This window comes from Echiichthys vipera, assembly GCF_963691815.1.
Source record: "Echiichthys vipera genome assembly, chromosome: 12".
Classification (NCBI taxonomy): Eukaryota; Metazoa; Chordata; class Actinopteri; order Perciformes; family Trachinidae; genus Echiichthys; species Echiichthys vipera.
This window is the reverse complement of record NC_139837.1, coordinates 12,752,871-12,764,440: the sequence shown is the minus strand read 5'-3', so window position 1 is coordinate 12,764,440 and position 11,570 is coordinate 12,752,871. Positions and strand designations below refer to the sequence as shown.

The 11,570-nt window shown below is 41.7% G+C and overlaps 1 protein-coding gene across 1 annotated transcript; it reads left to right on the top strand.

Annotated features, from left to right (window-relative positions):
• Positions 1–1,848: 1,848 nt before the first annotated feature.
• On the top strand, positions 1,849–11,006 carry grhl3 (grainyhead-like transcription factor 3). Its single transcript, XM_083924084.1, has 15 exons — positions 1,849–1,987; positions 3,500–3,674; positions 3,786–3,844; positions 4,607–4,883; positions 5,008–5,247; positions 5,893–6,004; positions 6,134–6,228; positions 6,796–6,954; positions 7,078–7,147; positions 7,237–7,361; positions 8,218–8,243; positions 8,358–8,443; positions 8,544–8,629; positions 8,853–8,917; positions 10,014–11,006. Exons 1-15 carry the CDS (start codon positions 1,971–1,973, stop codon positions 10,129–10,131), a joined length of 1,710 nt encoding a protein of 569 aa, XP_083780210.1. The 5' UTR covers positions 1,849–1,970; the 3' UTR covers positions 10,132–11,006.
• The last annotated feature ends 564 nt before the right edge of the window (positions 11,007–11,570 follow it).

Below are 11,570 nucleotides of genomic sequence, written 5' to 3'. Positions count from 1 at the left end.
CTTCTTTCTCGTACTCTTCTGATTTGATGCCAACTTGCCCATGGGGCGTTTGTCTGTGTGTGTGTGTGTGTGTGTGTGTGTGTGTGTGTGTGTGTGTGTGTGTGTGTGTGTGTGTGTGTGTGTGTGTGTGTGTGTGTGTGTGTGTGTGTGTGTGTGTGTGTGTGTGTGTGTGTGTGTGTGTGTGTGTGTGTGTGTGTGTGTGTGTGTGATATTTATGAGGGTGTGTATGAGGTCTAGCTGCACAGCACGCACCCTTATGTCTTACCATGCCAGATTCCCTCAGGTGCCAAGTGCAAGAGGTGCTCCCACACATGCACAAATGAACAGATAAACAGACCCATGCAATAATACACATGCACATTATAGAATAGAATAGAAATACTTTATTGATCTCCCCCTGGGAAATTGCAAATTGCTTGTGTATGTTGTGTAAGTCTGCAGTAGAGTGTGGGTGGAAGATATTATCCCAAAGATCTTACAAGCCTCACTAATTTTGTGTGTGTGTGTGTGTGTTTGTTTGGGGGCGGGGGGGTTAAGTCATTGTGAAAGTGAACATTTTATCTTGTATTCATGATCAACACATTTTTGTAAAATCTGTCTCCATTCATTTCCAACACCTAATTACTAAATTTAATACTACATTTTCAATAAATTCTGTACTTGTAACTCCACTACATTACTTACTTTGAAGATCTTTTTCTTTTAACACCCACCATCATTTTATAAGATTATTCTTAGATGCCAAATACTCTATAAAGTAGTTAAAGCTGGACCACTTACAACATTAAATGGCTATACTACACATAGGTGCATCAATAACAAATAACCCAATAATATAGTATATAATATAGTATATATATATGATAATATAAACCTCTGATAATAGGTTTTATTGCATGACTTTTATGCATAGGATTATAGGGTAGGATTGTATAGGCTTATTTATGTCACCACTAGTAAATTAACACAGTATAACTGGTTTTATTTAGACTGGGTTATGTTTTGCATTAATAAAATAAACTGTAAAAGTAATTCATTTTTTAAAATGATTTATTTAAGAATATATTTCTTGTTTTTTAATACTGATAGTATAGAGTAAATCCTGTGTGTGCATACTGTATTTCTCTTTTATTGCCTAAATTCAAATAAATTGATTAAAAAGCAAAAGTTCAGAAAGTTCAATCAAACACTCTGTTATAAAAACATATATAAAAATAAAATGAGGGAAAAAATAAAACATAAAATAAAGCGCAAAACATCACAATGCAGTAGTAGAAGCGCCAGTGGCTGCATGATTCTAAATTTAAAAAATAGCTTAATGTTAATTTAGAAAAAAAACTGTTTGAATCCTATTTCTTTTTAAAATTCTTATAACTTGCCCACTTATAACTGGTGGAAAAGCATTCATTTGTTACACAAGCTTCTCTTAAGCATCCGTGCATCTTTGATCCCCAGAAAATAAAGAAACCAAAACCTGTATGGAAGTAAAGGGTGAAAAATGATACTGAAAAAAGTATTAACATGTTAAAGCTGAGTTCCAGGCCTTTCTCAGAGTCATTTCCAAAGCCTTCACACCTCTGCAATCCCCCAATCTCACTCTTTTATCCGTAACGATAATGAGATTCATAACACTCCTGCCTTGGATTGTCTTGCAAAGTGCTCTCTTAGCTGCACACTCTCATACACATGCAAGCCAGTTTCTCTCCAGCCTGGGAAGAGTTAATGATCCTACACCTGTCCTATCAGACACCTGTTTCACTCCTCTCAGCCAATCAGAGAAGAGAGGGAAACTCTCTGCTGAGATGAAATAAATCTGGGCCCGTGTTAGGAGGGAATCACAACACTTGACTCATCTGTGTGTCACTGCTCTTCTCTGCTAGACTGATAGACTCACTGGCTCGGAAAGAGAAGCTCAAACAGCGAAGAGTTGAAATTAAAGGAACCTATTCCGGCTGACTTGGATTGGAGACATGACCAAAGAGACTGAGTAAGTTCTGTAAGGATATTTTGAATTAAAATGTGTCCTTTTATCAGGATTTTTATTTTCCAAAGTGTGCTTTTTGTCCACAAGATAAAAAAAAAAAACATTCTGATACAGACTTTGTGTAAAACAGTTAATAGTTCATTGGAGTTTCTGTCTTGGGGACATAACCCCCCCTTCCTCCTATTTGCAATGAGACCCCCATGTGAAAGATCCCTGTTTTAAGAAAGGGGTCTTTTGCAGGGGAAATTGATATGGATAATTTTGACACACACACACACACACACACTGAGTCCGTGGTTGCAGCGGGTCTGTTTCAGGTTGTGTTGCCACTAACCTAGGGGCCGCAGAGAACAAAAGGAGCTGGGAAATAAGAATCTCCTCTTGAGGTGTTGGACACAGACAGAGGGCAATGACAACATGTAATGCATTGAATTACATAATGGCGAAACCCTAGACACGGACCGTCGACCCCCCCCCCCCCCCCACACACACACACACACACCTCTGTTTCTGTGTAAAAACATCTCCACTCAGCTTGTTTTAGGGGTAAATGGAGAGTAACTGATGGAGTTGTGTGGTGTTCACGGAGGTTGCTGGGTGTGAGAGGGAGAGACAGGTGCATCTTAGAGCAGGTGCATGAGGTTAGTTTAGTATTTGTAATGAAGCTGAAATACAGAGGAAATAGACATAAAAGCTATAATGATGCGTCGAAACAGTTAAAATGCAACGTATTGCATCCTCAAACGCAGTATTTCTAGTTCTCTAGGTGTGGCGTTAAAATGTAATATTCAGCACTCTGTTGTTAATCCTTGTGAGAAATAGCTGGACGTCCTTTAAAGCTGTGGTTCTGTTGTGGTTGTGAACACCTGTGGTCTTTCCCTGCTGTCAGCACATTTAATTAGCTGTTTATCCAAAGTAAACTGCAGCTATTTGTTCATTAGCTACTTCAGACAAACTCCAAAGGGGGATTAACCTGGTGGGCAGGATATTTACAATCCAATGTCACTGCGAGTCTTTTCAAACAACACCAATCCCCCGAATCCCCCACTTTTTTTCTTCTTTTTTTTTTTTTACAAGTAATATAAAGCCAGAGCTCACCTCTTGTATCTATTTACTTAGTAAGAAAATCTTGTCATCTCTATGCAAATAAGAGAGTTTATACAGGATTCAAGAATGTATTTTTTTGTCTTTTCACAACTCCAGAAGCCACAAGATGTGTGTTTTGGGGTGAATGGTGGAGGGGGATGTTAGTGGGTGGCCCTTGACTTTTTAAACCTTTTTGACACCACTGATTTTGAGGGATGTTACTCAGCTCTGTGGTTTTGCAATCGAAACCCTGCATACTCAGGGGCAAGTATGTGCAGTGCCCCAAGGCTCAGGTACTGCGTTCAAACTCCAGCGCACCCAAATCTGTCAAACCCTCAGTGTCAAATAAGTGTGTGAGTCAATTTGAAGTTTTTTTCTGTGTACAGTATATTTTTATTAAACTGTCAATCTATTTTCTCCACTCTGCAGGACTCTGGGTCTGGTCTTTCAGAGCGAGAACTTCAACTATAACCGTTACAATAACTACGTCATGGACTCCTGGCCCTACCTGGAGAGCCCTGTTTCTGAGCAGAACCACCCCAAAGCCAGACTCCACCCAGGAGACGACCTGGCAGCCTTAACCATGCTTTATGAACAGTGCAAGGTAGATACTGCAGAATCAACCAAACCTAACTATGTTAACCCCAAAATTAATTCCAATTTTTCTCACTTTGACCAACTTTAAAATAACATTTTTTAAATTTTCTTTTTGCAGAGCCAAAAAGAGCAGAAGAATACCTGCAACCGCACTGGCAACATCTGCAAAACAGAGAGGTAAGACACAAGTTGTTGTAAACTCATTTATACAGTACAGCTTAATTAATTGCAAAAGCATAAAATAATCCTTTAAATGAACACTCATTTGTAAGAGAAGCTGCATGTTTCCACTGTTATTTCCATCCCCTGGTATCACTGAATAAATGTGTTTGAGAGAGTGTTAAACAGAAAGAGAAAGGCAGGGCTTTGGGAGGCCATAAACAGGTGAGTGAGTAATCCCCAAGTCAAACATAGTCAGGGGGATTATTGTCTCCCTCTCCAGTCCTCCATCCATCTATCCTCTCTCCATCATCATCTCTGGCTTTCTTAAAGAGTTTCACAACAGACGGTTGTTTTTTCTCCCTCTGTCCTCACTGAGCTCTCCATTGCTACTTCTTGTTAGGTGGGTGAGAAAAGGCCATTGTTGGGGCGCAGCGTTGTCCCCTCAAACATTTTGAACAGAGAAACTCAAACACAGAGAAGAAAAAAAGCTGGATTAAGAGACAAACAGTACCCACCCAGACTCAAACCGTGTCTTTCTGCAAGTTCACCTTGCAGTAGCTGTGTGTACTGAAAGAGTTAAGACACACACACAACAAGTGTTGTACACTTGCACAGGCTGTTGACAGGCTTCTGTAATAACACACACTACAGTTAGTCACTTCGAGGTTGTTTGTTTCGTGGCTCTCTTGGTACTTGGGTGGAGTATTACCAAGTCATGCTGACCTCACAAAAGTAGTTTTCCTGTTATAATTAATTACCTTTTCTCCACCCCACCAGGACTTCAACCAACACCAATGAGCTTGTTTCACTGGAGGCGTCCGCCAACGTCATGAAGATCCTCTCTGAAGGTGTTCCCTTAAACCATCCCCAAGAAGTTTTGGGATCCAAGCAGAACGCTTCCCTGCCTATCTCTATTCCCACCACCTCCGACACCTACGCCACCCTGACCAGCGTCGTGGCAGACACTTACGACAAGCAGGAGCTAAACATCATCTTTGACTCTCTGCTGCAGAAGTGGCCAGAGACCGGCGCTTTCCCCGACCCCAACACTGAGGTCTGTTTAACGCCATTACTTGAAAGCCGATCCTTTTTATCCTGTGTCTTCTCTATTTGACATTTCCCTCTTCAGGACTCTTCCTTACTCCTTTTATTAACAGATAGACTTTTGTGAATTTCAGAGCCTTCCCTACAGCGATCCCTTCCCTGAAGACAGGTCCAGCCCAGTGTACTCTGGCTCCTACACTGGCTCCCCACCAGAGAGATTCAGGAGTGAGTTCCAGTTTTCCCTGGGAGCTCCCCTCGCTTCTTCTTACAAGTCCAGTGAGCTGCCCATGGTCTACCTGAACAAAGGCCAGTTCTACCCCATCACTCTCCAGGGAGTGGACAGCAGTGCCTGCCTCACTGCCACAAAGGTCAAGGTGAGTCATGCTGACACATCGTCGGGAAAGCAATAACCAATATTTTTTTTAAATGTTAAAATTATTAGCCAGTTGATGTTATTTTCTTTGTTAGTTAAAAAGATTGGAGACTATTGTCCTCAGTGGCATCCTTCCCTTCAGGCTTTTTTCACAGGCCCATGATTACATGAATTCTTTGCGTGCCACCAAGCCAACCCTTCCCAAATATCTGTCCCTCCCTCGGAGCCAGCTGTGACTAATTCCCTGCTGACACCCTGCACACTGGGGTGGTACCATTAAAATGACAGTGTCCTGCCCTGTATAATTTATTCCTACGGTGGTGTAATGAGGCCAGAGTGCAGCAGAGCTCAGCTCAGCTCCCAAGCAGAATGGAAAAAAAAGAGGAGTGGACGAGGAGGGGTGGGGAGGTGTGCGTCAAACCTTTTCTTTGTCAAAAGAATCGGAGGATAAGAATATACACAAACACACCCGCTCACTGCAAATAACTGATGACAATGTGGGCAGAAAAGGGGGATTTTGAGTGATAAATGAAGTGGGGTTGCTTTTAAAGTAGATCCTTGGAAATGTAGACAGGTGATGTTACAATCAGTTTGACAAACAAACCCAATCATCTGCTCTTCTGTCACCTTTCTTTCTCCACTTTAGACAGTTGTGATGGCTGTGTTTGAGAATGACAAGAGCCCAGAAATGCAGCTCCGCTTTTGGAATCACTGGCACGCACGTCAGCCAACCGCCAAGCAGAGGGTCATTGACATCGGTATGTTCTTCTCACATGAATAAACGCATGTTAACTCACTGTACACCTGTGACAGACAATTACACCAAGGGCACTAAAGAAGAGAAAAGAAGAAAAGAAAATTAAAAATGTTTTTTTATTCTTTTATAGCGGACTACAAAGAAGTGTTCAGTGGCATTAGCAACATAGAGGAGGTGGCTTTTAATGCGCTCTCCTTTGTTTGGAACCCCAACGAAGAAGCCAAGGTAAACACACGCACACAGAAGCATACCTAAATCTTTTTATACAACCTGTTTTTGTAGCGCCACTTCTCCGAAGAGGGAAAGAACAGAACAGGTGGAAGACTTAAGAAAAGAGAGGAAAGGTAGAACAGGGAGGTGGAGAGGAGAAGGAGTGGCTGAGGAGGGAGGGGAGGAATCCCAGAAATGTGTCTGGCCCCAAGGCTCCTGTCACCGCAGTGAGCGAGACACGACTGCTTATTCGAGCTTCACTGTGGCCCAAAGGTGCTGGGGCGCGGCCACCAAACCTGCTGCAGGTGGAGAGAGGGAAATTATCAGCAGAGAATGTGAAGATAGAAAGCTTAAATGATTTAAAATAAGAAAAATAGTAGTAAAACATGTTAAAAGTCTCTTATTCAATATAACAGACAGAAAGCATCTCGGGACCCCAGATATTTGATTTGTTTTTATCGGTATATGGCACAATGTCTCCACTGGGAAACACATACATTTAAGAAATGACATTGAGAAAGAATGTCCGTGGTGGAAAACTCAACTCCATCATGATTAAAACACTTACTCCTATTCCCACAGGTGTACATTGGCATCAACTCCCTGAGCACTGACTTCTCCGCTCAGAAAGGAGTGAAAGGCCTGCCACTAAACTTACAGATCGACACTTATGACTTCAGTTCAGGAACCAACCAGCTCCTACACAGAGCCGCCTGCCAGGTCAAGATTTTCTGCGATAAGGTACGTCGCTTGTGTCTTTTCACCTTATTTGCCTGTTCTTACATATGTGAATAAAAAAAAAAAACACCTGGCATTTGTGGAGTCAAAGTCATTCATTGTAACCATGTGATTGTGTGTCCTCAGGGTGCAGAGAGGAAGATGCGTGATGAGGAGAGAAAGAGAAGCAAAAGGGGGAGAAAGGCCGATGCCAACAGTGAGTGTAACAAACATAAAAGATGTCATCCTCCGATATAGAAAAACAGTCTTAGAGAGTGTATTTTAACGTCTTGCTTTTGTTTCCAGCCAACAAATCTTTAGTGAGCAGCTCCATGGGCAGCGAGTGTACTTTCTTCCAAACCCTGGATGACCACATCACCCAGCCAGTTCTCTTCATTCCAGAAACACACCTCTCCAGCTTACAGCGCATGGTAGGTCTCCCCTTTAACTATATCCTCTCTCCTCTCCTCTATTCCCGCGTTGAGTGATTCATGATCCCGACCCCTGCATCCCTGCAGGCGGTGGCACAGGCACGAGAGAGGGCAGGGAAAAAACTGTGGGAAAGTATGTAGTGGGGAAAAGACGGCTGGGAAAGGGGAGGGGAAGGTGTCAGGGAAAGTGAGACAAACACAGACTTGAGTTCAGATGAGCTAATTGGAGTCGAAACCGGGCACAAGTACAAGCCGCTGCAGCTGTTGACACTGAGATTAAGCTATGGGGGCTTACACACAGAAAAATACACACACACCTGGTGCAACATTACACAGACACCTGACATACAGTATGCACCACCCTCATATTCTCTGTTTTTTTTTTTTCTCAGAGTCAAGAGTGCTGTTCAGACAGGCCATTTTTCCCACACTGTGGAGTCTATAGGGATATGTATTAGAGTTTATGTGTGTAGAGGGGAAGCAACATATTTGATTTAGATACAACTTCCCTGATTTACAGTGAGTGCAGCTGAAGAACAAAATGAAGCCAGTTTTTTTGAAAATACCTTAATGATACAACAGTCTGTTATGAATGGCTAAGGGAGTAAATGTCTGTGATTGTCCGATAATGCGTAGGATGGTGCTATCTGTGTCGCCCCATCCATGTCCACGCTTACAGTATGTGGTTCTGTTTGAGGTTATGGGAAATGCCTTCGTAAAGCCATGATAACATTCCTTTTTAAAAGCATCGTGCACAGACAATGGTGGGAAAGGCGGCTTAAAGCAATGCATTTATCAGTGGAGTGGTTTCTAATCAGATCTCTGCTCTCTCCTCTGCTTCTCTTTGTTTCTCTAGGCCACTCCCATGGACGAAAACGAAAGGTGAGCAAAGTAAACACAATGCAACATTTAACAACAGTCCACCACAATCAACTTATTTCCGAATAAACACGTTGTGACTTTATTTTAATCTGAACGTCTGATCTGTTTTCCAAGGAGTTCTATGAAGAGATTGTATCCAGACAGAGACAGCAGCATCTCTCCACCCAGGAAGCAAACCCGTAGAGAAGACCCACAAAGAGGTACATAGATTAAAAAAGAAAATGGAAGCAATAAGGAGCCAGTGAGCTTTCTTTGTCTTTTATGTTGAAGCTTTTATTAATTTTCTTGCTTTTCCAATAGTTCTGCTGTATGTGAGGACATGCGCTGAAGAAGTGTTTGATGCGCTCATGCTCAGCGCGCCAACGCTGTCAGGCCTACGGGAAGCTGTAAGTAACAAACTCTGACTTCTAACACATTCCTGAATTATCTGACCTGATTCTCAAAGGTGGAGATAAACATCCACCACGTCTCTGTTGTTGTTGCCTTCCAACAAACACTTCATGCACCGATAATACTAGATTTTCCGTATGTCATCTCTTCAGTATATATCATCTTTCATTCAGCGGGAGATCATGCTAACTGTCGTCTTGTATTCCTTTCCTTGCTCAGGTTTCAGAAAAATATGGTATGCAAAAAGACACCATTGGGAAAATCTACAAGAAGTGCAAGAGAGGGTGAGTGTCTTATTGTTTCTTTGGTATGTCTAAGTTGGATTAAGGTAGTTTGTTTGACACAGACAACATGCATAAACTCAGGGCTTAATCGTATCCTCCCTTAAGGAAGCTAATGTCGACAGACTGGGTAGGTAGGTTAGTTGGCTCGGCCCCCTGGAATGTGTTAATTGTAGCTTCTCGAAAACAAAGACAGATGAGTGAGGGAGGATGAAAAGATTTCAAAAGTTCTGCAGATGAGTCATTGGCAATTGTTGTACTGTGTATTTGTTTTCATAACCTCATCGGAACATCAGGAAGTACCTTGGTGTTGAAATAGGTATGGTTTGATAAAGTTTCCAGTCAATAGCAATAGCTTATCTTAGAAAAAAGACTTCAATGTGTTTCATTTCCTTAAAAGTCAGTGGGAGGAAAAAAAAGGTGGCACTAATGGCGGTAATGAAAAGATCACATCTGATGATTCACTAAGATCTACTTGGGATGTGTATTATAGTAGCTAGTACAGGTCTCATTAGCAGAATTTCTATCTGTCTCACACAGTCGGTATCTGTCATACTGATAATAGTCTGGGTCACCTCTCGTAAAATAACAGAGGAGATCAGATGGCATTTCTTGAGACAGACACTAAAACACCTTTTGGTGATTTCCTTGCGTGCTGCGGGCAGCGATGATTTCAGGGCGAGCAGCTAAGCTAACAGGTTGGGTTACATTCTCCCCGCAGTTCCCTCCCTCCTCTTTTACTCTTGTCTTCAATCAGCCCTGTCCCTGCAGGCAGAATGCATGAGCCGCGAGTTAGTTCAGTCATTAAAGCCTTAAAGACTTAAAGGTTAGTGTTAGTGTTGGGGAGGAGGAAGAGAGTGGCCTGATTTACAACCCCTACTGATGCAGGAGATATACTGCATCTGTGTTTTTTTTTGCCTGAGACAAACGACACGTTGCGTTTAAATCAAACAAAGACGCTGGCAACCTGCTGCTTATGTCACACTTAAGTGAAAAGTACAGCACGACAAAGCAAGTTTGCATGTCCTAGTTTTGAAGACGAATATGGTTTTCCTCACAATCACTGACCTTTTTGTTTTCGCTTATTTTTCTAATTCAGGATTTTTGTCAACATGGACGACAACATCATCCAACACTACACCAACCAGTCTGCGTTCCTCATTGAGATGTCCGAGGTCGTCGGAGGTCAGTTCCAGATCACCCTCATTGAAGTATGAGAGGCAGCGTCCAATCAGCCACCAGCTCCATTGAAGGACAAATCACAGCTGCCAGTTTAAACCATCTCTAATAGCACTGCCCACTCAAAGACAATGTAAGCTGTGGAAACCGATAAGAGGACGGGGCTGAAGACACCTCTCCAGTTTTCCCATTTTAAGTTCAAAAACGTCAAACCGTTTCTCCATGTTGTAAATACTACTCGCCCCACGATTTTGTTATTTGAATTTGATATTATAACGTAAAAGCAATTATGATGAACAGCTTGTATATATAATGTAAATAGATTTTAATATGACAGTGTTTTATGAATTAGCCATCTGCATGTCGCAATCCATTTTTCACAAATTTCTATGTATTTCAATTTTTTTTTGACAGGTGTGTGTGTGTACAGTGTATTTTCAGCATTTTCAGAGGTTGCTATTCTTGCTGCTTTTAATGTACCCATCATTTCTTCTACCAGATCCAATGGTGCATTTTCTCACCCACAACCTACTAATGATGTTTTTTTTACTGCCATAAGTATCTTCCTGTAGGTTCCTGTTAGTTTCACAACTAAAATGGCCCAACACCCAGTTTAATTCAGAACCTAAAGTCAGACATTTCCACCCATAAAACCACACAATAGATAGTATTGGCCATCATTTAGTCCAAAGTTGTGGACATTTCCTGACTGCATGGTGTAACCACAGAGTTTTCCTGGAAACAGTTCAAACCCTGAGTTCTGCCAGAGGACTTTCATAGTATGCGTGTGTGTGTGTGTAAAAAGTTGTAGGATTTTCTTTTCACTTATACGTTATGCATCATTTCAAAACAAGCATGTATCCTTGTAATATTTCATTATTATACCATGGCAATTCTGGTTGTATTAGTCACATCTTGCCTTTTTTGTAAGAAAATAAAGAAAATTCATTTTAGGTTTTGTGACTGTCTCTCGGTTATTGTTACATACAGATCTGATTGAAAGCTAACCATTCACAGCCAGGATCAGTTCTCACTGGAACATTAAACAGATACGGAAGAGAGCTGTTTGCTGCATGTGTGTTCCTGTGTCTGCACGATCATCTTCACTTTCACATCCAAAGATGTGAAAGTACAAATTGGAAATGTAGAAACAGCTGTTTGCTCCATCAACTCTCTTTACCGATCAAACAATAGCATGAAATCCATCTGCGAGAGAGAGGTTATGTCTTAATCGTCTTAGTATTTACCAGTCAGTGTGTATGCATGTTTAAGGAACCTAGTCATATGTCGATGAACACAAACAAAACCAAATTGCGTTCTTGGGTTTTCTGTGTGCTCTAAAATAGGCACCACACACTCGCGCGTTGAAGTGTTGGCATATTCAGAAAATCTTTCCCTATTTGGTGACGAGGAAAAGCAGGGAGGCACTTTGTCCTAGATATAACACAGGCATCCTTCAACAAGTTAAAGAGAGAGA